Source organism: Mustela nivalis (genome assembly GCF_964662115.1).
Source record: "Mustela nivalis genome assembly, chromosome: 1".
Lineage (NCBI taxonomy): Eukaryota > Metazoa > Chordata > Mammalia > Carnivora > Mustelidae > Mustela > Mustela nivalis.
This window is the reverse complement of record NC_139020.1, coordinates 155,120,277-155,147,532: the sequence shown is the minus strand read 5'-3', so window position 1 is coordinate 155,147,532 and position 27,256 is coordinate 155,120,277. Positions and strand designations below refer to the sequence as shown.

The window sequence follows — 27,256 nt, the reverse complement described above, 5'->3', positions numbered from 1 at the left end:
AGATTTCCCCTTCTCCATTTTCTTTTAGAATCCATATTTCTTTCCCCTGCATCCCCAGATCTTCCTCTTTGTTGGTCACTTTCTTATTTGGGTGGAGCATCTTATGGTAACTTTCTTAGAAGGGTAGATGAAAGTACATTTTCTGAGACATGGTATATCTGTAAATATCTTTATTTTGCCCTCATAATAACAGTTCAGCTGAGGAAGAAATTCTATATTAGAAATTATTTTCCTAAAAATTTTGAAGGTATTTGTTTTATTGTCTGATACCCTCCAAGGTTGCCATTGATAAATCTGATGATACTTTGATTCTTAATTTTCTGGATGTAACCTATGATTTTCACTCCCTCAAAAAAAGTTATGGTCTTCTGTCTGTGTACAATGTTCTGAAATTTGGTGATGTTATGCCTTGAAATTCATTCATTTCCCTGAACACTTCTAAATGTTTCCAACTGAATACTTAGATCCTTCAGTTTTCAGAAATTTTCTTGAATTATTTCTTTGATAACTTTCTCTAGTTTTGTTGTCTATTTCTAGACCTCCTATTGGTCAACATTGTACCTACTGGTCTGACTCTAATTTTCATGCTTATAAACCACCTCTCGTCATTTCTTTTGGTCCTACTTCCTGGGAGATCTCTTTAATTTTATTTCCACCTCTTCTATTAATGTTTTACTTTTGCTACCATGTTTTTATTTTCAAGTTCTGTTCTGTTCTTTGAATCATTTTTACAGCCTTCTGTTCTTGTTCTAAGTATCCCATATCATTTCATTGCTTAACTCTCTAAAAATATTTATGATAACTTTTTTAAATTTATTTTTTATTTTCAGCATAACAGTATTCATTGTTTTTGTACCACACCCAGGGCTCCATGTAATTCGTGCCCTCTCTAATACCCACCACCTGGTTCCCCCAACCCCCCACACACACTTAAAACCCCTCACATTGTTCTTCAGAGTCCATAGTCTCTCATGGTTCACCTCCCCTTCCAATATCCCCCAACTCACTTCTCCTAACCGCCCAATGTCCACCATGCTATTTGTTATGCTCCACAAATAAGTGAAACTATATGATAATTGACTCTCTCTGCTTGACTTATTTCACTCAGCATAATCTCCTCCAGTCCCATCCATGTTGCTATAAAAGTTGGGTATTCATCCTTTCTGATGGAGGCATAATACTCCATAGTGTATATGGACCACATCTTCCTTATCCATTCGCCCATTGAAGGGAATCTTGGTTCTTTCCACAGTTTGGCGACCGTGGCCATTGCTGCTAAAAACATTGGGGTACAGATGGCCCTTATTTTCACTATCTGTATCTTTGGGGTAAATTACCAGTAGTGCAATTGCAGGGTCATAGGGAAGTTCTATTTTTAATTTCTTGAGGAATCTCCACACTGTTCTCCAAAGAGACTGCACCAACTTGCATTCCCACCAACAGTGGAAGAGGGTTCCCCTTTCTCCACATCCCCTCCAACACATGTTGTTTCCTGTCTTGCTAATTTGGGTCATTCTAACTGGTGTAAGGTGATATCTCAATGTGGTTTTAATTTGAATCTCCCTGATGGCTAGTGATGATGAACATTTTTTCATGTGTCTGATAGCCATTTGTATGTCTTCATTGGAGAAGTGTCTGTTCCTATCTTCTGCCCAATTTTTGATATGATTATCTGTTTTGTGTGTGTTGAGTTTAAGGAGTTCTTTATAGATCCTGGATATCAACCTTTTGTCTGTACTGTCATTTGCAAATATCTTCTCCCATTCCATGGGTTGCCTCTTTGTTTTGTTGACTGTTTCCTTTGCGGTGCAGAAGCTTTTGATTTTGATGAAGTCCCAAAAGTTTATTTTCGCTTTTGTTTCCTTTGCCTTTGGAGACATATCTTGAAAGAAGTTTCTGTGGCTGATATTGAAGAGATTACTGCCTATGTTCTCCTCTAGGATTCTGATGGATTCCTGTCTCACGGCGAGGTCTTTTATACATTTTGAGTTTATTTTTGTGTATGGTGTAAGAGAAAGGTCGAGTTTCATTCTTCTACATAAAGCTGCCCATTTTTCTCAGCACCATTTATTGAAGAGACTGCCTTTTTTCCACTGTATATTTTTTGCTGTTTTGTCGAAGATTATTTGACCATAGAGATGAGGGTCCATATCTGGGCTCTCTACTCTGTTCCACTGGTTTATGTGTCTGTTTTTATGCCAGTACCATGCTGTCTTGGTGATCACAGCTTTGTAGTAAAGCTTGAAATCAGGTAATGTGGCGCCCCCAGTTTTATTTTTGTTTTTCAACATTTCCTTAGCAATTTGGGGTCTCTTCTAATTCCATATAAATTTTTGGATTATTTGCTCCAGCTCTTTGAAGAATACCAGTGGAATTTTGATTGGAATGGCATTAAAAGTATAGATTGCTCTAGGCAGTATAGACATTTTAACAATGTTTATTCTTCCAAACCAAGAGCATGGAATGGTCTTCCAACTTTTTGTGTCTTCTTCAAGAAATTGAAGAAGACACAAAAAGTTGGAAGACCATGATAACTTTTTCCTAACTTTTCTTCTGCTCCTGTATTGCCTCTTTTCATTTATTTATTTATTTATTTGCTTATTTATTTATTTATTTATTTATAAATATTTAATTTTTTTTTAATTTTTATTTTTTATAAACATATATTTTTATCCCCAGGGGTACAGGTCTGTGAATCACCAGGTTTACACACTTCACAGCACTGACCAAAGCACATACCCTCCCCAATGTCCATAATCCCACCCTCTTCTCCCAAACCCCCTCCCCCCATCAACCCTCAGTTTGTTTTGTGAGATTAAGAGTCACTTATGGTTTGTCTCCCTCCCAATCCCATCTTGTTTCATTTATTCTTCTCCTACCCACTTAAGCCTCCATGTTGCATCACCACTTCCTCATATCAGGGAGATCATATGATAGTTGTCTTTCTCTGCTTGACTTATTTCGCTAAGCATGATTCGCTCTAGTTCCATCCATGTTGTCGCAAATGGCAAGATTTCATTTCTTTTGATGGCTGCATAGTATTCCATTGTGTATATATACCACGTCTTCTTGATCCATTCATCTGTGGATGGACATCTAGGTTCTTTCCATAGTTTGGCTATTGTGGACATTGCTGCTATAAACATTCGGGTGCATGTGCCCCTTTGGATCACTACATTTGTATCTTTAGGGTAAACACCCAATAGTGCAATTGCTGGGTCATAGGGCAGTTCTATTTTCAACATTCTGAGGAACCTCCATGCTGTTTTCCAGAGTGGCTGCACCAGCTTGCATTCCCACCAACAATGTAGGAGGGTTCCCCTTTCTCCACATCCTCGCCAGCATCTGTCATTTCCTGACTTGTTGATTTTAGCCATTCTGACTGGTGTGAGGTGATATCTCATTGTGGTTTTGATTTGTATTTCCCTGATGCCGAGTGATATGGAGCACTTTTTCATGTGTCTGTTGGCCATCTGGATGTCTTCTTTGCAGAAATGTCTGTTCATGTCCTCTGCCCATTTCTTGATTGGATTATTTGTTCTTTGGGTGTTGAGTTTGCTAAGTTCTTTATAGATTCTGGACACTAGTCCTTTATCTGATATGTCATTTGCAAATATCTTCTCCCATTCTGTCAGTTGTCTTTTGATTTTGTTAACTGTTTCCTTTGCTGTGCAAAAGCTTTTGATCTTGATGAAATGCCAATAGTTCATTTTTTCCCTTGCTTCCCTTGCCTTTTGCGTTGTTCCTAGGAAGATGTTGCTGCGGCAGAGGTCGAAGAGGTTGCTGCCTGTGTTCTCCTCAAGGATTTTGATGGATTCCTTTCACACATTGAGGTCCTTCATCCATTTTGAGTCTATTTTTGTGTGTGGTGTAAGGAAATGGTCCAATTTCATTTTTCTACATGTGGCTGTCCAGTTTTCCCAGCACCATTTATTGAAGAGGCTGTCTTTTTTCCATTGGACATTCTTTCCTGCTTTGTCGAAGATGAGTTGACCATAGATTTGAGGGTCTATTTCTGGGCTCTCTATTCTGTTCTATTGATCTATGTGTCTGTTTTTGTGCCAGTACCATGCTGTCTTGATGATGACAGCTTTGTAATAGAGCTTGAAGTCCGGAATTGTGATGCCACCAACGTTGGCTTTCTTTTTCAATATCCCTTTGGCTATTCGAGGTCTTTTCTGGTTCCATATAAATTTTAGCATTATTTGTTCCATTTCTTTGAAAAAGATGGATGGTACTTTGATAGGAATTGCATTAAATGTGTAGATTGCTTTAGGTAGCATAGACATTTTCACAATATTTATTCTTCCAATCCAGGAGCATGGAACATTTTTCCATTTCTTTGTGTCTTCCTCAATTTCTTTCATGAGTACTTTATAGTTTTCTGAATATAGATTCTGTGTCTCTTTGGTTAGGTTTATTCCTAGGTATCTTATGGTTTTGGATGCAATTGTAAATGGGATTGACTCCTTAATATCTCTTTCTTCTGTCTTGCTGTTGGTGTAGAGAAATGCAACTGATTTCTGTGCATTGATTTTATATCCTGACACTTTACTGAATTTCTGTATAAGTTCTAGCAGTTTTGGAGTGGAGTCTTTTGGGTTTTCCATATATAGTATCATATCATCTGCGAAGAGTGATAATTTGACTTCTTCTTTGCCGATTTGGATGCCTTTAATTTCCTTTTGTTGTCTGATTGCTGAGGCTAGGACCTCTAGTACTATGTTGAATAGCAGTGGTGATAATGGACATCCCTGCCGTGTTCCTGACCTTAGTGGAAAAGCTTTCAGTTTTTCTCCATTGAGAATGATATTTGCGGTGGGTTTTTCATAGATGGCTTTGATGATATTGAGGTATGTGCCCTCTATCCCTACACTTTGAAGAGTTTTGATCAGGAAGGGATGCTGTACTTTGTCAAATGCTTTTTCAGCATCTATTGAGAGTATCATATGGTTCTTGTTCTTTCTTTTATTGATGTGTTGTATCACATTGACTGATTTGCGGATGTTGAACCAACCTTGCAGCCCTGGAATAAATCCCACTTGGTCGTGGTGAATAATCTTTTTAATGTACTGTTGAATCCTATTGGCTAGTATTTTGTTGAGTATTTTCGCATCTGTGTTCATCAAGGATATCGGTCTATAGCTCTCTTTTTTGGTGAGATCCTTGTCTGGTTTTGGGATCAAGGTGATGCTGGCCTCATAAAATGAGTTTGGAAGTTTTCCTTCCATTTCTATTTTTTGGAACAGTTTCAGGAGAATAGGAATTAGTTCTTCTTTAACTGTTTGGTAGACCTGGCTGTGTCTTCAATAAATCTGTCTGTCCTTGGGGCAGCCTCAAAAAAAAAAATAAATAAATAAATAAATGTTTGGTAGAATTCCCCCGGGAAGCCGTCTGGCCCTGGGCTTTTGTTTGTTTGGAGATTTTTAATGACTGTTTCAATCTCCTTACTGGTTATGGGTCTGTTCAGGCTTTCTATTTCTTCCTGGTTCAGTTGTGGTAGTTTATATGTTTCTAGGAATGCATCCATTTCTTCCAGATTGTCAAATTTATTGGCGTAAAGTTGCTCATAGTATGTTCTTATAATAGTTTGTATTTCTTTGGTGTTAGTTGTGATCTCTCCTCTTTCATTCATGATTTTATTTATTTGGGTCCTTTCTCTTTTCTTTTTGATAAGTCGGGCCAGGGGTTTATCAATTTTATTAATTCTTTCAAAGAACCAGCTCCTAGTTTTGTTGATTTGTTCTATTGTTTTTTTGGTTTCTATTTCATTGATTTCTGCTCTGATCTTTATGATTTCTCTTCTCCTGCTGGGCTTAGGGTTTCTTTCTTGTTCTTTCTCCAGCTCCTTTAGGTGTAGGGTTAGGTTGTGTACCTGAGACCTTTCTTGTTTCTTGAGAAAGGCTTGTACCGCTATATATTTTCCTCTCAGGACTGCCTTTGTTGTGTCCCACAGATTTTGAACCGTTGTATTTTCATTATCATTTGTTTCCATGATTTTTTTCAATTCTTCTTTAATTTCCCGGTTGACCCATTCATTCTTTAGAAGGATACTGTTTAGTCTCCATGTATTTGGGTTCTTTCCAAACTTCCTTTTGTGGTTGAGTTCTAGCTTTAGAGCATTGTGGTCTGAAAATATGCAGGGAATGATCCCAATCTTTTGATACCGGTTGAGTCCTGATTTAGGACCGAGGATGTGATCTATTCTGGAGAATGTTCCATGTGCACTAGAGAAGAATGTGTATTCTGTTGCTTTGGGATGAAATATTCTGAATATATCTGTGATGTCCATCTGGTCCAGTGTGTCGTTTAAGGCCTTTATTTCCTTGCTGATCTTTTGCTTGGATGACCTGTCCATTTCAGTGAGGGGAGTGTTAAAGTCCCCTACTATTATTGTATTATTGTTGATGTGTTTCTTTGATTTTGTTATTAATTGGTTTATATAGTTGGCTGCTCCCACGTTGGGGGCATAGATATTTAAAATTGTTAAATCTTCTTGTTGGACAGACCCTTTGAGTATGATATAGTGTCCTTCCTCATCTCTTATTATAGTCTTTGGCTTAAAATCTAATTGATCTAAGGATTGCCACTCCTGCTTTCTTCTGATGTCCATTAGCATGGTAAATTCTTTTCCACCCCCTCACTTTAAATCTGGAGGTGTCTTCGGGCTTAAAATGAGTTTCTTGGAGGCAACATATAGATGGGTTTTGTTTTTTTATCCATTCTGATACCCTGTGTCTTTTGACAGGGGCATTTAGCCCATTCACATTCAGGGTAACTATTGAGAGATATGAATTTAGTGCCATTGTATTGCCTGTAAGGTGACTGTTACTGTATATGGTCTCTGTTCCTTTCTGATCTACCACTTGTAGGCTCTCTCTTTGCTTAGAGGACCCCTTTCAATATTTCCTGTAGAGCTGGTTTGGTATTTGCAAATTCTTTCAGTTGTTGTTTGTCCTGGAAGCTTTTAATCTCTCCTTCTATTTTCAATGATAGCCTAGCTGGATATAGTATTCTGGGCTGCATGTTTTTCTCGTTTAGTGCTCTAAAAATATCATGCCAGCTCTTTCTGGCCTGCCAGGTCTCTGTGGATAAGTCAGCTGCCAATCTAATATTTTTACCATTGTATGTTACAGACTTCTTTTCCCGGGCTGCTTTCAGTATTTTCTCTTTGTCACTGAGACTTGTAAATTTTACTATTAGGTGACAGGGTGTGGGCCTATTCTTATTGATTTTGAGGGGCGTTCTCTGAACCTCCTGAATTTTGATGCTCATTCCCTTTGCCATATTGGGGAAATTCTCCCCAATAATTCTCTCCAGTATACCTTCTGCTCCCCTCTCTCTTTCTTCTTCTTCTGGAATCCCAATTATTCTAATGTTGTTTCGTCTTATGGTGTCACTTATCTCTCAAATTCTCCCCTCGTGGTCCAGTAGCTGTTTGTCCCTCTTTTGCTCAGCTTCTTTATTCTCTGTCATTTGGTCTTCTATATCACTAATTCTTTCTTCTGCCTCATTTATCCTAGCAGTTAGAGCCTCCATTTTTGATTGCACCTCATTAATAGCTTTTTTGATTTCAACTTGGTTAGATTTTAGTTCTTTTATTTCTCCAGAAAGGGCTTTTATATCTCTCGAGAGGGTTTCTCTAATATCTTCGATGCCTTTTTCGAGCCCGGCTAGAACCTTGAGAATTGTCATTCTGAACTCTAGATCTGACATATCACTGATGTCTGTATTGATTAGGTCCCTAGCCTTCGGTACTGCCTCTTGTTCTTTTTTTTGTGTTGAATTTTTACGTCTTGTCATTTTGGCCAGATAAGAGTAAATGAAGGGGCAAGTAAAATACTAAAAGGGTGGGAACAACCCCAGGAAAATATGCTTTAACCAAATTAGAAGAGATCCAAAATCGTGAGTGGGGAGAAAGGGGATAAAAAAAGGTTCAAAAAGGAAGAAAGAAAAAAAAAGAACAAAGAAAAGAAAAAAAAAATTTTTTTAAAAAAAGAAAACACCTGAGAAAAATGTAAAAAAGAAAAAATATATATATTAGATAAACTAGTAAAAAATCGTTAAAAAAGAAAAAGGTAACAGTTAAAAAAAAAAAAATTTACCCGAAGGCGAGAAGAAAAAAAAAAAAAAATGAAAAAGAAAAAATTAAATTAACTGCAAGACTAAAAAAAATCACAGGAAAAAAGCCATGAGTTCCGTGCTTGGCTTTCTCCTCCTCTGGAATTCTGCTGCTCTCCTTGGTATTGAAACCGCACTCCTTGGTAGGTGAACTTGGTCTCGGCTGGATTTCTTGTTGATCTTCTGGGGGAGGGGCCTGTTGTAGTGATTCTCAAGTGTCTTTGCCCCAGGCGGAATTACACCGCCCTTACCCGGGGCCGGGGTGAGTAATCCGCTCGGGTTTGCTTTCAGGAGCTTTTGTTCCCTGAGCGCTTTCCGTAGAGTTCCGGAGGACGGGAATAGAAATGGCGGCCTCCTGGTCTCCGGCCCGGAGGAGCGGAGAGCCCAGGGCCGCACTCCTCAGGGCGCCCTCAGAGAACAGCGCCCAGTCACTCCCGTCTGCCTGACCTCCAGCCGCGCTCCGAGCTCACCGAGCCTGCGACCGGTTCAAGGTCACCCCGAGCTGCGAGCTTACTGTCGGCTCTGTCTCTGTAGCCGGCTTTCCCGTTCCAATACCCGCAAGCTCTGTGACACTCAGACACCCCCGATCCTTCTGTGACCCTGCGGGACCTGAGGCCACGCTGACCCCGCGTGGGCTTCGCCCTGGTTTAGCCTCTGGAGCGATGTCCCTCAGCGGAACAGACTTTTAAAAGTCCTGATTTTGTGCGCGGTTGCTCCGCTGCTTGCCAGGAGCCGGCCCCTCCCCCCGGGGTCTATCTTCCCGTCGCTTTGGATTCACTTCTCTGCCGGTCCTACCTTTCAGAAAGTGGTTGTTTTTCTGTTTCCAGAATTGCTGTTCTTCTTCTCTTCTATCTGCCAATGGATTTTCAGGTGTTTGCAATCTTTAGATAAGCTACCTAGCTGATCTCCGGCTAGCTGAAGCAGTCTCAGCTTGCTACTTCTCCGCCATCTTGACTCCTCCCTCCTATTTATAAATATTTATTTAGCCATTCTGACTGGTGTGAGGTGGTATCTCATTGTGGTTTTGATTTGTATTTCTCTGGTGGTGAGTGCCGTTGAACACTTTTTCATGTGTCTCTTGGCCATTTGGATGTCTTCTTTGCAGAAATGTCTGTTCATGAATTCTGTCCATTTCTTTTTTTTTTTAATTTTTAATTTTTAATAAAAATATACTTTTATCCCCAAGGGTGCAGGTCTGTGAATCGCCAGGTTGATACACTTCACAGCACTCACCAAAGCACATACCCTCCCCAATGTTCATAACCCCACCCCCCTTCTCCCAACCCCCCTCCCCCCAGCAACCCTCAGTTTGTTTTGTGAGATTAAGAGTCACTTATGATTTGTCTCCCTCCCAATCCCATCTTGTTTCATTTATTCTTCTCCTACACCCTTAAGCCCCCATGTTGCATCACCACTTCCTCATATCAGAAAGATCATATGACAGTTGTCTTTCTCTGCTTGACTTATTTTGCTAAGCATGATACGCTCTAGTTCCATCCATGTTGTCTCAAATGGCAAGATTTCATTTCTTTTGATGGCTGCATAGTATTCAATTGAGTATATATACCACATCTTCTTTGTCCATTCATCTGTTGATGGACATCTAGGTTCTTTCCATAGTTTGGCTATTGTGGACATTGCTGCTATAAACATTCGGGTGCACGTGCCCCTTCGGGTCACTATGTTTGTATCTTTATGATAAATACCCAGTAGTGCAATTGCTGGGTCATAGGGCAGTTCTATTTTCAACATTTTGAGGAACCTCCACACTGTTTTCCAGAGTGGCTGCACCAGCTTGCATTCCCACCAACAGTGTAGGAGGGTTCCCCTTTCTTCGCATCCTCACCAGCATCTGTCATTTCCTGACTTGTTAATTTTAGCCATTCTGACTGGTGTGAGGTGATATCTCATTGTGGTTTTGATTTGTATTTCCCTGATGCCGAGTGATATGGAGCACTTTTTCATGTGTCTGTTGGCCATCTGGATGTCCTCTTTGCAGAAATGTTTCTTCATGTCCTCTGCCCATTTCTTGATTGGATTATTTGTTCTTTGGGTGTTGAGTTTCCTAAGTTCTTTATAGATTTTGGACACTAACCCTTTATCTGATATGTCTTTTGCAAACAATCTCTCCCATTCTGACTGTTAGTTGTCTTTTGGTTTTGTTGACTGTTTCCTTTGCTGTGCAAAGGCTTTTGATTTTGAAGTCCCAGTAGTTCATTTTTTTTTCAAGATTTTATTTATTTATTTGACAGAGAGAGTAGGCAGAGAGGCAGGCAGAGAGAGAGAGGAGGAAGCAGGCTCCCTGCTGAGCAGAGAGCCCGATGCGGGACTCGATCCCAGGACCCTGAGATCATGACCTGAGCCGAAGGCAGTGGCTTAACCCACTGAGCCACCCAGGTGCCCCCCCAGTAGTTCATTTTTCTCCTTGCTTTCCTTGCCTTTGGTGATGTTTCTAGGAAGGTGCTGCAGCTGAGGTAGAAGAGGCTGCTGCCTGTGTTCTCCTCAAGGATTTTGATGGATTCCTTTCTCATATTGAGGTCTTTCATCCATTTTGAGTCTATTTTTATGTGTGGTGTAAGGAAATGGTCCAGTTTCATTCTTCTGCATTGGCTGTCCAATTTTCCCAACACCATTTGTTAAAGAGAGAGTCTTTTTTCCATTGGATATTCTTTCCTGTTTTGTCACAGATTAGTTGGCCATAGAATTGAGGGTCCATTTCTGGGCTCTCTATTCTGTTCCATTGATCTATGTGTCTGTTTTTGTACTAGTACCATACCATCTTGATGATTACAGCTTTATAATAGAGCTTGAAGTCTGGAATTGTGATGCCACCAACTTTGGATTTCATTTTCAACATTTCTCTGGCTATTCAGGGTCTTTTCTGGTTCTATATAAATTTTAGGATTATTTGTTCCATTTATTTGAAAAAAATGATGGTATTTTGATAGGGATTGCATTAAATGTGCAGATTGCTTTAGATAGCATAGACGTTTTCACACTATTTGTTCTTCCAATCCACAAGCATGGAACGTTTTTCCATTTCTTTGTGTCTTCCTCAATTTCTTTCATAAGTACTTTATAGTTTTCTGAGTACAGATTCTTTGACTCTTTGGTTTATTCATAGGTATCTTATGGTTTGGGGTGCAATTGTAAATCGGATCGACTCCTTAATTTCTCTTTCTTCTGTCTTGCTGTTGGTGTAGAGAAATGCAACTGATTTCTGTGCATTGATTTTTATCAATTGAATTTCTGTATGAGTTCTATCAGTTTTGGAGTGGAGTCTTTTGGGTTTTCCACATAAAGTATCATATCATCTGCAAAAAGTGAAAGTTTTGCTTCTTCTTTCCTGACGCAGATGCCCTGTATTTCTTTTTGTTGTCTGATTGTTTAGGCTAGGACTTCTAGTGCTATGTTGAATAGCAGTGGAAATAGTGGACCTCCCTGCTGTGTTCCTGATCTTAGGGGAAAAGTTCTCAGTTTTTCCTCAATCAGAATGATAAATGCCCTGTGTTTTTCATAGATGGCTTTGATGATATTGAGGCTTATACCCTCTATGCCTATACTGTGGAGAGTTTTGATCAAGAAAGAATGCTATATTTTGTCAAATGCTTTTTCAGCATCTATTGAGAATATCATATGGTTCTTGTTCTTTCTTTCATTAATGTATTGTATCACATTGATTGATTTGCCGTTGTTGGACCTACCTTGAAGCCCAGGAGTAAATCCCACTTGTTCGTGGTGAATAAACTTTTTAATGTACTGTTGGATCTTATTGGATAGTATTTTGGTGAGAATTTTTGCATCTGTATACATCAAGGATATTGGTCTGTAATTCTCCATTTTGATGGGGTCTTTGTCGGTTTTAAGATCAAGGTAGTGCTGGCCTCATAAAATGAGTTTGGATGTTTTCCTTCCATTTCTATATTTTTGGAACAATTTTAGGAGAATAGGTATTAATTCTTCTTTAAATATTTGGTAGAATTCTCTTGGGAAGCTCTCTGGCTCTGGGCTCTTGGGAGATTTTTGATGATTGCTTCAATCTCCTTACGGGTTATGAGTCAGTTCAGGTTTTCTATTTCTTCCTGGTTCAGTTTTGGTAGGTTATATGTGGGTAGGAATGCATGCATTTCTTCCAGATTGTCAAATTTGCTGGTATATAGCTGCTCATAATTTGTTCTTATAATTGTTTGTACTTCTTTGGTGTTGGTTGTTATCTCTCCTCTTTCATTCATGATTTTATTAATTTGAGGCCTTTCTCTTTTCTTTTTGAGAAGTCTGGCCAGGGTTTTATCAATCTTATTAATTCTTTCAAAGAACCAGCTCCTAGTTTTGTTGATCTATTCTACTGTTCCTTTGGTTTCTATTTCATTGATTTCTGCTCTGATCTTTATGATCGCTCTTCTCCTGCTGGGTTTAGGCTTTCTTTGCTGTTCTTTCCCCAGTTCCTTTAGGTATAGGGTTAGGTTGTGTACATGAGACCTTTCTTGTTTCTTGAGAAAGTCTTGTATTGCTGTACTTTTTCCTCAGGACTGCCTTTGGTGTGTCCCAAAGATTTTGAATGGTTGTTTTCATTTTCATTTGTTTCCATGATTTTTTTCAATTCTTCCTTAATTTCCTGGTTGATCCATTTATTCTTTAGTAGGATGCTCTTTAACCTCCATGAACTTGAGTTCCCAATTTTCCTCTTGTGATTGAGTTCTAGATTCAGAGCATTGCAGTCTGAAAATATTCAGGGAATGATCCCAATCTTTTGGTACTAGTTGAAACCTGATTTGTGACCCAGGATGTGATCTATTCTGGAGAATGTTCCATGTGCACTAGAGAAGAATGTGTATTTTGTTGCTTTGGGATGGAATGTTCTAAATATATCTGTGATGTCCATCTGGTCCAGTGTGTTATTTAAAGCCTTTATTTCCTTGTTGATCTTTTGCTTGGATGATCTTGCCATTTCAGTAAGGGGGTTGTTAAAGTCCCCTACTATTATTGTATTATTTTTATATGTTTCTTTGATTTTGTTATTAATTGTTTTATATAATTGGCTGCTCCCATGTTAGGAGCATAGATATTTAAAATTGTTAGATCTTGTGGGACAGGCCCTTTAAGTATGGTATAGTGTCCTTCCTCATCTCTTATTACAGTCTTTGGCTTAAAATCTAATTGATCTGATATAAGGATTGCCACCCCAGTTTTCTTTTGATGTCCATTAGCATGATAAATTGTTTTCTGCCCCCTCACTTTAAATCTGGTGGTGTCTTTGGGTCTAAAATGCGTTTCTTGTAGACAGCATACGGATGGGTCTTGTTTTTTTTTTTTTTTTTTTTAATCCATTCTGATATCCTGTGTCTTTTGATTGGGGCATTTAGATCATTTGCATTCAGGGTATCTAAGGAAAGATAAGAATTTAGTGCCATTGTATTGCCTGTAAGGTGACTGTTACTGTATATTGTCTCTATTCCTTCCTGGTCTAGGTTACTTTGAAGCTCTGTCTTTGCTTACAGGACCCCTTTCAATATTTCCTGTAGGGCTGGTTTGGTGTTTGCAAATTCTTTTAGCTTTTGTTTGTCCTGGAAACTTTTTATCTCTCCTATCTTCAATGACAACCTAGCTGGATATAATATTCTTGGCTGCATATTATTCTCATTTAGTGCTCTAATATATCATGCCCATCCTTTCTGGCCTGCCAGGTCTCTGTGGATAAGTCTGCTGCCAATCTAATATTCCTACCATTGTATGTTAAGGTCTCTTGTCCAGAACTGCTTTCATGATTTTCTCTTTGTCACTAAGACTTGTAAGTTTTACTATTAGATGATGGGCTGTGGACCTATATTTGTTGATTTTAAAGGTGGTTCTCTGCCTCCTGGATTTTGATGCTTGTTCCCTTCACCAAATTAGGGAAATTCTCTACTATAATTTGCTCAAATATACCTTCTGCCCCTCTCTCTCTTCTTCTGGGGTCCCAATTATTCTAATATTGTTTCATCTTATGGTATCACTTATCTCTCAAATTCTCCCCTCATGGCCTAGTAGTTGTTTGTCTCTCTTTTGCTCAGACTCTTTATTTTCCATCATTTAGTCTTCTGTATCACCAATTCTCTCTTCTACCTCATTTATCTTAACAACAAGAGTCTCCATTTTTTATTTCACCTCATTAATAGCTTTCTTAAATTTCAACTGGACTAGATTTTAGTTCTTTTATTTCTCCAGAAAGAGATTCTCTAATATCTTCCATGGTTTTTTTGAGTCCAGCCAGCACCTTGATAATCATCATTCTGAACTCTACTTTTGACATATTACTAATGTCGGTATTGATTAGCTACCTAGTTGTCGATGTTGCCTCTTGTTCTTTTTTTGTGGTGAGTTTTTCTGCCTTGTCATTTTATCTAAATATGAATAGATGAATGCGAGAACAAAATACTAAAAGGGTAGCAATGACCCCAGAAAAATATACACTAACCAAATCAGAAGAGAACCAAAACTGGAGGGAGAAGAAAGGAGGAAAAAAAAAAGCATATATATATATATGTGTGTGTGTGTGTGTGTGTGTGTGTATGTATACACACACACACATGACTGGTGAATAGAATAGAGACACACACTTGATTTTTAGTGTATTTTATACTGTTAGAAGAAACTACCTCCCAAAATTTTAAAGAAAGAAAAACATATATATATATACAAAAATAAGGGTAAACACGATGAAGGGATGGAATACAACTGTAAAGATGAAAATTAAAAAAGATTCTAAATAAGGAATTGATAAGAGGTTAACTGAAAAAAAAAAAAGAAGAAGAAAGAATGTACTCAGGCTGGAGACTAGAACAAAGCCTCTCTTCTTGGGGAGGGGCCTGTTGCAGTGATTCTCAAATGTCTTTGCCTGAGGCAGAATTGCACTGCCCTTGCCAGGGGCCCAGCTAAGTAATCCGTTTGGGTTCACTCTCTGGAGTTTTTGTTCCCTGAATGCTTTCCACACCTCTTCGAAGAATTGGGAATGAAGATGGTGGCCTCCCAATCCCCAGCCCTGTAGGAGTGGAGAGCTTGGGCCCCACTCCTCAGTGTGCCCTCAAAGAGAAGCAGTCAGTCACTCCCATCTCCCTGGTCTCCAGCCACACTCTGAGCTCACCCAGCCTGTGACTGAGCATTTCTATCTCTGGTGCACAGCCCCGTTTAGAGTCTCCAAACCCAGCTGATTTCTGCAGTGCACTTTTGCGCTGCTCCTCCCAGAGGAGGAAGGAAGGGGGGGGATCTCTGCAGAACTGCCACTTGTGGGGTCCTTGCTCAAAGAACAGTGATCTGAGTGTGCCTTGGATCATGGTTTAAGGTAACCCTGAGCTGAGAGCCCTTTGCTTGGCTCCGTCTCTGTAGTCGGCTTTCCCACTCTGATACCTGGGAGCTCTGTCACCCTCAGACACCCCTGGTGTTTTTGTGTCCCCACGGGTCCTGAGACCACACTGTTCCTGCAAGGGCTCTATCCCCCCCCCCCACCCCCTGCCAACTTAGCTTCTGGAATGACATCCCTCAGTGGAACAGACTTCTAAAAGTTCTGATTTTGTGCTCTGCTGCTTTCTCACTTGCTGGGAGCAGGCCCCGCACCTGGTGGTCTATCTCTCTGACACTTTGGATTCACTTCTCCACACATCCTACATTCTGGAAGGTGGTTGATTTTCTCTTCCTAGAATTGCTGCTCTTCTTCTTTTCTATCTCCTGTTGATTTTGTAGGTATTCAGAATGGTTTAATAACTATCTGGTTGAACTCCTGGGATCTGATGATATTTCAATCTCCTACTTCTCTGCCATCTTGCTCCTCCTCCTCTTGCTTTTCTTTCTTTCCTCTTTGGTCTTTTTTTGGAAGCATCCTTCAAATTCCTGATGCTTGTTCCCTAGTGGTTCACATTAAAAATATCATCTTCTTGGGCTATTAACCTGACTGCCAGGCTTCTAGAAACTAACTGAAAGGCAGAAGAGAGTAGGTGGGTGGGAGGGTTGCCTGATTTTCAGTGTATGAAGTGTTCTTTATCCTGTTTCACATGCAACTCTCTCTCCCTCTTGTTCAACTCTTGAAAGAATGAACATCCAATCTCTTTCTGGAACAGAGGAAGCAATTCTTCACTGAAGGGGTTTCTCACTGAATAGCTGTTTCTTATAAAGACTTTCAAGCTGTATCCAGCTCCACCTGACCACCTCTCCCCAAACCCCACTTTCAGAGGTATTTAGTGTCTCTAAGCCCTAAGCAGTCCTGCAGTGTGGGTTGTCTCACTTCTAGGAACTCCCCATTTCCCAGCTCAGGTTTTAGCTTTCTTGATACTACCCATCCATCTGCTCCCTAGTTTCCAAAATGTTGCTGTTGTGTTCTCCATTATCTTCCTCCTACTGGGTTTATGCTTCTAAAAAAAAAAGAAAAAAGGAAAGAAAAAAGAAAAATCCTTTTACTAACATTTAAGAAGAATTTCAGAAAGGATAGAGGTAAATACATATGTTCAATCTGTCATATGTAATCATGTCTTTCCATTTTTAATAGCAGTGTTTATGTTTATGATTTTACAATTTAAAAAATTGACGGTACCCAAAATTTTGTGTGCATCTGAATCTCTTTGGTTCTGGAAGGGTAATTCTCTCTGGCTAGTAGCATTAGCATCTGCTGGGAATGTGTTAGAAATACACATTCTTAGGCCTTATGCTTGATTTACTAAATAAGAGACCCTGGAGGTAGAACCCAGAAATCTATGTTTGAACAAGTCCTCCAGGTATTCAGATGCTTGCTATTGTTTGAAAACGTCTGCCGTCAGTGATTGAGTGATTCTGAACATTTGAGAAACACTACCTTACTCTCAACCTCAGCTCTAAATCCATCTCTTCACCTACAAACCCACAAAGTGCCCAGCAAACCCAAAGGACTATTTGAGATGACCTCCCCTGGCAAGATCCAACCTCCAGAGAAAATGTTTATGTTAGGCGCTTTTCTTCCATGACACCTAGCTGTTTCCTGCCTTAAATGGCTCTTTGACTGGGATTCCTGGGCCCCAAAACACTTGCGGACCAAAGATTGTAGGAGAAGAAAAGACAGCTGGAAGTAGAGGAAATTTGAAGAGGAGGGACATAGAAGGGCCTCCACCTCTTCTACATGTCAGCTGACAACAGGTTGGGAGAGGAGCCTTGAGCTTCCCTCTGGACACCACAACAAAGAGGAGCATCCTTGTTCTGAACCTTCTGGTGGCTCTGCACCTCCCATTGCCCTCTGCTCACCTTTCAAACCAAGGTGCTGCCACCCTTCTCAGCTGCACACATCAGCCCCCATTTGTATGACTTCTCTGAGTTCCCCAGTCTTGCCTCCTTACCTTACTTCTTCCTTTTTCCCACCTTGCTGATGATTTTTGCACATTTTCCTATGGAGCCATCCTAGTAGCTCTCCTCTGAGCTCTCTCTACAGCACTCCTTTCCACCTTCTCTCCCAGATATGTCTTCACTGTAATTTACACCTTTGAAGCCTTGATAAAGATACTGGCAAGAGGATTTTTTCTAAATGAGTTTGCTTACCTGCGAGATCCTTGGAACTGGCTGGATTTTAGCGTCATTACCCTGGCGTAAGTATTTCTCTGTGCTGATGTGTTTGTCTGCATGGGCTTCTGGGTAGCTCACACTCTGGGGATGTTTCCTGTCTCTATCCAGCTTCCTCATATGAAACTGCATGGCCTGGGGTTTCCCTGCTTCTAAGTGTTATGCAGACAGTTACTTTAGGATTCGTCCCATACCTTCAGGTAGAAGTCAGAGACCTCAACTATGAGTTAATAACTGGCCTGTCAAAGTGAGCAGAGAAGGCTCAGCCTTGTACTTATCTGACTTGAAGGACTTTGCCTGAGGAACCAGTATATGAGGTTACCCAAGCCCACATGCTTGAATACCCATCCACACAGAGCCCTCAGGATCATAATACACCTTCTCAAGGGAGCCATTTTAAAGGCTATTGCAACAGTTAATTTAGTGTGTCAGTCTATAGGTGGAAATGCCGTTAGATTTTGTGCCCACTCTGGGTCTTTCTTAGGCTCTTGTTACCCAAAATTGTCCTTATTTTTTGCTACATACATTCCCAGGACCCTCTCTTTGCAGAGATACTGACCAACTTCTGGTCCTACAGATACATTGGTGAAGCAACAGATCTCCGAGGAATCTCAGGCCTGCGGACATTCAGAGTTCTTAGAGCTTTAAAGACAGTTTCTGTGATCCCAGGTGAGTTGCTTTAATCACTACCTGTATTCATAGAGCATATGCTGGTTTGCACAGTCTAATGTCCTACTTTGATTTTTGCAAGAGTCCTATAAAGCTCCAGGGCATGGACTGTTGTCCCCATTTAAAAGACCAAGAAACGGAGGACCAGAGAGTAGAAAACACAATACCAAGTCCCCACCACTAATGAGGTGAAGTGTGACCTGGAGACCTAGGATCCCAATTCCTAGGCTAATGCTCTGTGCATAATACCTCATAACATCGCCATCAATAAATGACAAAAAGGTCATGTCTTCATTTTATGTTCTTGTTGTGGGGTTCAGGCAAGCTTCCAATTGGAGCTTCTCCTTTATACACTAAGCTAAATGTATAAACTTGGAAATAGGGAGGAAGGGAGTAGGCAGTCCTAGGCTCTAGTGAGTGCCTTTGCCATTTCCATGTATCTGAAAGCTTGAGCCTCAGTCCTGTCTTTGGACCCACAGAGGAGAAAAGATTTGGGCATTCTTGATTACAGAGAATTCAGAAACAAAAGTGTTTCACCAGAGCTTATCTTATTGGGCCCTCGAGACTTCTGTTGTCACCAGTATCTCAGGGATACACCTTACCCCACAATGGGATGGTGGAAAGAATGGTGAGGCCAGAGACCAGGCAAACTGTTGTGACTTCCACCTTGTGACCTGGTGGATTATTTCCCTTCCCTCACCCCTGAGAATCCATTCTCTCATCTGGAAAACAGAAACACTCAAGCCATGGAGGAAGTCCTTTCAACCATTCTATGTCTGGCTCTGCAGGAAATGTTAGATAGTCTTTGCCAACTTCCACTGTATAAGCTTCCTCATGAAGAGAGCCATAGCAAGAAGGTAGTCAATGCTGCCATTTGATATCTCTTACCTAGTCTTAGCCAGGAAGACCCTGAGTCTTGTTTATAAGACCTGTCCTGTCTAGACTCCCTCTCCAATCTCTTCTCTCTCTTCTACCTGTCTTGCATTATGTTCTAGAATCTACCTGTGATTCTACAAATAATTCCTGCCTTTTCTCATCTCCCAGCATTTGGCCAGGCTGCTTCTCTATCAAGAGAGTCCTTCCTGTCTTCATTCAACTCATACTTATTCTTCAGGGTTCTGCTATGGTTTGACCTTCTCAAGGAGACTCCTTGCTCTCTCCCAACTTCCCCACACTCCACCCCATCCCAACCCTAGGCTTCATTTAGGAGTTGCTTCTATATACACCTACCTGCTCTATAATGCAATAGCATTTCCTCTCAGTTGTTAAACAACCCCATCACATGCCCTTTCCTTAGCCCCCTGCTCAGTTCCCAGTCCAGGGACCAACACAGCTAGCGCTCAATAGGTTATTTGTTAACTAAAATAACAAGACAAGGATGGGTTCCACACTGCTTCCCTGTTTGGAGCTCTTTCTGCTTATCTGTGAATCTGCTCTCTGAAAGAAGCTAATATCATTCTCCACAGACACAAATCCTCTCTCCTTAAACAAGCAGAGACTGCCAGCTGTGCTAGTCCCAGTGTCTCTCATGGTCTCATTCTATTGCTGTGTTTGTCTCTCCGTGTCTTTGTGTTTCTGTCTTTCTTTCTCTGTCTCATTCTATCTCCTTGGCATCTCTCTCTTTCTCTCTCTCTCTCTCTCTCTCTCTCTCTCTCTCTTTCTGTCTTTCAACACACACACTGAGGGCCATGTGTTTCCATCCTCAGGCTGCCTCCCAGGACTGAAGTGAGTATAGAAAAACAGATGTCAAATTACTAGAATCAAGTTAGTAGTCTATATCTAGCAAAGTGCCTGAAACATAAGCAATATATAATAAGAATTATATTTTAAATTGAATTACTACTATCAGAAGTTTATTAGCTTTACAATGATAAAAAATACATCACCTGTGTCTCAGGTGTCTCATCCTTACAATGGAGCAATAATCTCTGCCTCCATCTCAGGGTTTTTACAAGGTTCAAATGGGGAACTGCACTTGGAACTGCCCTAAAGTTTGTAAAGTACCTCACACCTATATGTAATGAAAGGATAGGACAGTTAAGATGCAGGACGTGAGGCATATATGTGTGCTCTGTGGCTGGTACCTCATGGGAGTGTTGCTGTCATCTTCCCACAGGACTGAAGGTCATTGTGGGAGCTCTGATCCACTCAGTGAGGAAACTGGCAGATGTGACCATCCTCACTGTCTTCTGCTTGAGTGTCTTTGCCTTGGTGGGTCTACAGCTCTTCAAGGGCAACCTCAAGAACAAATGTGTCAAGAATTGTGCAGTTCTCAATGAAACGGGCAACTATTCCTCTTACAGAAAGCAAGAGTGGAATTACTGCCACAGTGACACAGGTCTGGTTGGCCAGGGATGTAAAGCCCCCACATACCTATATGGAAATATATTTTCATTCCTCTTTCCTGTGAAAATGCTTCTCCTGGGCTATGTTTTATTTTGGGTCCCCATTTTCTGTTGTCCAATGTCCCTTTTACAAGGAAATCAGCTATAAATCTAGGGGCACGTCCTCCTGCTGGGGGAGGCTCAGAGTTAAAGTCACTGCTTGGCTTTTCTCTTCCCAGAGGGGCCTTCACCTTTCCAAAAGTCCCAGCATGCCTACTGAGAGCACATAGCCAAGAGAACATGCCTTGCTCAGGCAGAAGACTGAGGAGGTGATGCCTCCACTGCATAAAGCTTAAGCTAGAGGGTTCAGAACTATGTTCATGGTTTTCATTTTTTTCTTTCTTCTGCAGATTTCTACTATTATAAGCCAGGCACTACAGATCCCTTACTGTGTGGCAATGGATCTGATGCAGGGTGAGTGCCCAACCCATGATGATGCACCAATGCCCAGCCATCCTTTCTCTTTGTCATTATCATTTTCTGGGTAGTGACTGGTTTTCAGACCCCAAGGATGATGTAGAAATGACTTAGTCATAGCTTTAGCCATCTCCAGGCTCATGGGGAAGGAGTGTAGGAGTTAGTTTTTGTTATGTAACCAACAGCCCCAGGATTTTGTGGCTTAAAACACTAGCCGTTTATTTAGCTCAGGATTCTGCACATTAGCATATTGAACTGAGATCAGCCTGGTGTTCTGGTATTGCCTGAGCTTATTCATACATCTGCAAGCAATGAACAGGTTAGCAAGGGGCCAGCTGATCTAGGACAGTCTCAGCTGGGGCAGCTTTTCTGTTCCATGTGGTATCATCTCCCAGCAGGCTAGCCTGGTCTTGTTCTCAAGGGCAGAGAGAGGGTTCCAAGAGAAAGAGTGAAAGTGTGTAAGATCTCTTGAGACATAGGTTCAGAACTGGCACAATGTCACTTCTGCTGCATTCTATTGACAAAAGCCAAGTCACAGACCAGTGCAAATCTAAGGAACTTGGAGATAAACTCTACCTCTTAACTGGAGGAGCTATGGCAATTTTATGGCAAATGGGTATTATGGATACAGGTAGAACAGTTGTGGCCATTTTGGCATTCTACCCCAGGAAGGAACTAATATATATTAAATATATTCCATGTCAAATGTTCTACATTTAATCATCACAACTCCGTCACATGGGTTTTGTTATCCACACATGACACAGGAAGAAACACGTGCATCCATCTTTGCCATTTCAAATTCTTACAGTGGCTTGAGGCATAACAAATGAGAGGATTAGGCTGGGGGGCAACCAGGTGATGTCAGTTTGTACCCCCATTTAAAAGGACTAGTCCACTGCTTAGCCCAGCTGCCATATGGAAATGTGAGTCCACTGCTTCCAGCTCTTCTAACTTTTAAAAAAGAAAGATAAGAATTCATATTTTTATGTGAAATCTCCCAACTACAAACATTGGCTACCAATTCTAAAAAATGTCTACATATTGTGGGCCAAACAAAATATTTCTGCAAGCCAAGTTCAGCCTGCAAGCTGCCAGTTTGTGAGCTCGGATGCATATACTTAAAGATGCTTCCCTGTGAAGAAGCAGTGCTCTGCTAGAGGCTCCATGGGCTGAGAAGACACAGTGAGGTGATGGTGGGAGACAGGGCAGGAGGTCAGGGAAGGTTTCCTGGAGGTTGTGGTTGAGGTGAGCATTGAAGGACAGGCAGGATGTCGCCAGTTTTGTTGAATAAGAGATGGTTTGGACGGGGGCAATCCCAGGGGGCAGAACAGAATGTGAGACAAAGCAAAGGGGTAGCTGTCCCCTCAAGCTTGCCTGCTGCTTTGACCACTGGAGCAGGCATGAACAGAAAGTTTAGGCAACAGATCAGCAAGGCTAATCTTTCCAGTCTCCATGTTTGGGCATCTGGAACCCCAAGCCCATATGACCTCATTACCTGAATGGCTAACAACCCTAGATTATCCAAATGGAGGTGGGTGGGACCTGTATGGAGCTTTGCCTTAATCAGCCCATTAGCCAAACAATCTCAGATAGAGCTGAGAAATTGATCAACATGGGCTCCTTTTCCTTTCTTCACAAATGCACTTGGCATTTGGTTCTTTGGTTCAGAGATCGGATTGTTCTGATGTCAGTTTGTCTTTGACTTAAATCTAAACCAAAGGCCTCCTCAATGTCTTTTTTTCTATCTGGATAATGGCATTTCTCATGGCAATGGCTGCAGAGTAGCTTAAGTACTATCTGTGGTAGAGTTATGGTGTCCACGCATGGCCCCACAACCCACAGCCCAGCTGTAAAAGAGGTCAGGCATCCTGCTGGGCAGGTCTTGGCCAGGAAATAAAGAAGTGGGTAGGGCTGGGATGGCAAAGGAGGCCAACTCAGGATGATGGGCAGAGTAAGTCCTGAAGGGCATACTGTGAAGATGAAAACTGGGTCCTGTGCTAGACCACAGAGAATCCAGAGACCTGAGACCCTCACTGACCAGTGGCACTATAGTAGGAAAGTCCAGGGTCTCAAGGTAGAAAACAAGTACTACGAAAAACATAATGATTTTCAGCATTCTTTCACATGTACTCTTCCAGTCCATTCTTTTGGTCACTTCAGGTTAAAAACAGCAGAAATTTTAATTTACAATTTACATATAATATTTACCATGCTGAAGGCACCATGCAAAAAGTGTTGTAGTGTGATCTCATTTAATTCTTGGAGCAATTCATTATTGATGCATAGCAACTGTAGTAGGATTTAATGGAAGACATGGAAATTAGGCTACCTTTGGAGTTAACTAGAAAACCTATAGGTAATGGGCTAACTAGCTCCTTTGGCAAGCAAATCAAAAGATTGTCTGTCTTTAAATGTGGGTCTAGAGAATCTAGGAACTCACAAATCTCCAATCAAGATTGAAGATAGAATTAGGATTAATTTTAGTCAAGTTGCTGGCACCCTAATCAATTGTATGGGTCCCAGAATTGTGTGTTTCCATGGATGTCTGGAATAAGTACAGCCCCAGAGACTGGTGTTAGTGGAGGTGTGCTGGAGTAGTAGAATCCCAGACTACAAATAAAATATTGCTGTTTTCTCAGCAAAGCCATCCCACTGAGGTAAGTGAACACCTCACATGCTTTTAGCTTAGAGATACTTCTTGACATCAACTTATTCCCTTATCATGAGAGAGTGAAGAGTCAGTCCTGCCTTGCCCACCCCAATGCTCACCATGTGGTCATCTTCAATTTGGCCTTCCATCATAAGTCAGTCTTCACAGGCTATTTGACATTTATATTTCTCCTTTTGAATAAATACATTGACATCTGTATGGTTTTAGCAACTGACTTCTTTTCTCTGAACCTCAGCTTCCACATCTGTAAGAAAGGATGGGCCAAATGATTAATTTATAGCATTTGTAAAGCACTTAGGAAGAGAGTGGTACACATAAGTGCCCACTAAGTGGAAAGTGTTGTTTTTATTGTTATATATAATTGGTGAGTAAAATTGACTAATGTGAGTCCTCCTTTGATGGACAGGTTGGCAGATGTCGCCAAAAGCCTCGGGTTTTCAGTCTGCATTATTGATACTGACTCTCCTTCCCCTGGTGTGAACCTGCAAAGAGTTTGCCACCTTACGGAATAGTGTGTGGGCAGTCAGCTGGCAGGCCATCCCCTCTGCATGAAACTCTGAAGTGAAAGTATTATCATCCCCATTTAAATGGGCAAGAGAGGGGCACCTGGGTGGCTCAGTCGGTTAAGTGTCTGCCTTCTGCTTGGGTCATAATCCCAGAGCCCTGTATTGAGCCCCTTGTAAGGCTCACCACTCAATGGGGAGTCTGTTTCTCCCTCTAACCCTCCTCCCTCTCATGCTCTCTCTCTTTCTCTCTCAAATAAATAAATTAAATATTTAGAAAAATAAAATAAAAAATAAATGGGCAAGAAGAACTGAACCTTAAAGGAATGAAGGTCATCCAGCTAACAAGAGGGAGGCCAGGTCTTAAACTCTAATCTTTGACTTCAAACCCTATGGTCTTCCTATAGTCCTGGGCTGCCTTGACCCAAAGGAGCAGAGAGACTATGCAATTGGTGACCTTCTCTATTCTTGCTGCAGCCACTGCCCTCAAGGTTATCTCTGTCTTAAGACATCTGACAACCCAGATTTTAACTACACCAGCTTTGATTCCTTTGCTTGGGCTTTCCTGTCACTGTTCCGCCTGATGACACAGGATTCCTGGGAACGCCTCTACCAGCAGGTATTGATCTACATGTCCCCCTACAGACTGGTTTGGAAGCTAGGGAGTCAGATGCATGCCTACTTTTTCCCTAGAGGAAACGGGCAACATCAGGGGCCCTCAAACTCTGGATACAGATGTCCTTTCTCTTGAATCTGCAGACCCTGAGGGCTTCTGGGAAAATGTATATGGTCTTTTTCGTGCTTGTCATCTTCTTGGGGTCTTTCTACCTGGTCAACTTGATCTTGGCTGTGGTCACCATGGCATATGAGGAGCAGAACCAGGCAACCATTGATGAAATTGAAGCCAAGGAGAAGAAGTTCCAAGAGGCCCTTGAGATGGTCCGGAAGGAGCAGGAGGTCTGTGAGGGGTGGATGCTTTGTGAAATCCATTACAAGCTGCACATTCTTGGGCAGAGTTCTGGATGAGCCACTTAGATTAAGTCTGTCATTCCAGGGAACTGTAAGAAGATTCACTCTACCTGAAGGGCCATTTTAGGTCAGGTGTTCTTAAAAAAGAACCTAATGAAGATCCTGTGCCAGTGATTTATTGAGGGGTGCTCTCAGGAAAATGAAAGAGAAGGAAGTAGGATGGGACAGGAGAAGAATTAAACAAGAAGATGGTCTCAGCTAGAGATGACCTTCACCCTGATCCCATGGGGAGCTCTGTGGTATGCTTGTATCACAAAGTTAACTGTGCCTCGAGGCAAGAGGGCTGGCCTTTTGCACCCCCATATCTACCCCAGCCAAATGTACAGTCAAAGGAAATACTCTTCAGAATAGTGTAGCTGTGATCCATTAGAAGCTAACACTCAAGCAACTGAAGATGAGTATACTGACCTGGAAAATGGATTTGGGCAGGGCATCAGCAGGGCATACTAAGGGGTGTGAATGAAAGGGATGACCCAGAGGTGGCTCTTCCTGCCATGCCTCACTCCCACTACCACCCAGGTTCTAATCCTGATCTCCTTTGTTTTAGATACCATCACCTCTGTGACACTGCATGGGTAAGGGACACATTCATGCTAAGCTCAATCACGTGTTGTTGGCTGCAGCTGCTATTCTCTCTCTTCAGGTGCTGGCAGCACTGGGGATTGACACAGCCTCTCTCCAGTCCCACAATGGATCACCTTTAGCTTCCAAAACTGCCAGTGAGAGAAAGCACAGAATGAAACCAAAGGTGTCAGAGGGCTCTACAGATGACAACAAATCACCCCAATCTGATCCTTACAACCAACGCAGAATGGTAAAGTGCTCAAGTTCTATAAGGATTACCCACCTTTGAAGCGGCCATGGACAATGATTGGAGTAGGAAGACATTTGTAGCAGGGAGACAGTTAGAGACACAAAGATTAGGAGGATGTTATAGTAATCCAGACAACATACCAACCACCTCCACCACCAAATGGTGGCCTAAACTAGGACAGGGGCATTGTGGATGTGAAAAGGGAGCAGATTGTGACTTTTATTGGGGGTAGGGGACAATAAGACTGGAACTTCAGAATGTGGAAAAAGGATATAGGAGTCCAAAATGACTCCCAGTTTCCAGAATTGTGTAGTTAGATGGGTGGTGATTCTAAGGCAGGAACACTGGAGGAAGAACCTAAGTTCATAGGGGAAAGTGGTGAGCCCATATTGGACATGCTGACCTTGAGTTGTCCAAGGACCTGTGGACATCAAAGGTTAGCTTCCTTATAAAACTTTCTGATCTGTAATTCTGTCCGAGGTGCTGAACTCATTTATAAGCTTCTTTCTGACCTTGGAAAGAAGGATTCCAGACCCATCTCTGTGATGCAGTCCAGCCTAAGAGTAACTTCAGTACCTCCCTTCAGACCCTGTAACAATTCCGTTCACCACCCAAACCTTCTACATCCCACTCCAAGATTCCCTATACTCACCAAGTTTCCTCCCCCCACCTCACTCTCCCTTGAAAGTCCTGTGTACCCCAAATATGCTCTTTCCAGGGACCTAAGAGATGATAACCCCTTTGTGGAAGAGCAGCTCCCACATTAACAGTATGAGAAAGGGGATAAACACGGCTCTTGACCTTCACTTCCTCTTGACCTTCACTTCCCTCTCAGTCTCTCTTCCTGTGTTCATCTGAAGGATGTTCTACTTCTTATAACACAGTCTCTACAATCCCCAGACTTATGGTGTGCCTATATGTACATAGACCTGCTCATGTGCACACTGGTCTCAGGGATATACACACCTCAGCATTGACCAGATTCTGGGCCCTTCCCTTCCTTGCTCTGCCTCTTTTGAGCAGCACCTGGTATGCACAAAGTACAGATCAGATGTTTGAAGGGGGATTTGACCAGGATGAATCACAGCTTCCA

General features: G+C 41.5%; 1 protein-coding gene across 1 annotated transcript in view; it reads left to right on the top strand.

The window, feature by feature from the left end:
• SCN10A (sodium voltage-gated channel alpha subunit 10) overlaps positions 1 to 27,256 on the top strand; it is a 125,614-nt gene that overhangs the window by 38,487 nt on the left and 59,871 nt on the right. The window contains exons 6-12 of the mRNA XM_082746024.1: positions 17,571 to 17,699; positions 18,251 to 18,342; positions 20,459 to 20,671; positions 21,077 to 21,140; positions 24,798 to 24,939; positions 25,080 to 25,277; positions 25,993 to 26,163. Of these exons, the coding sequence (XP_082602150.1) occupies positions 17,571 to 17,699; positions 18,251 to 18,342; positions 20,459 to 20,671; positions 21,077 to 21,140; positions 24,798 to 24,939; positions 25,080 to 25,277; positions 25,993 to 26,163 (1,009 nt within the window). The remainder of the gene's footprint in view (positions 1 to 17,570; positions 17,700 to 18,250; positions 18,343 to 20,458; positions 20,672 to 21,076; positions 21,141 to 24,797; positions 24,940 to 25,079; positions 25,278 to 25,992; positions 26,164 to 27,256) is intronic.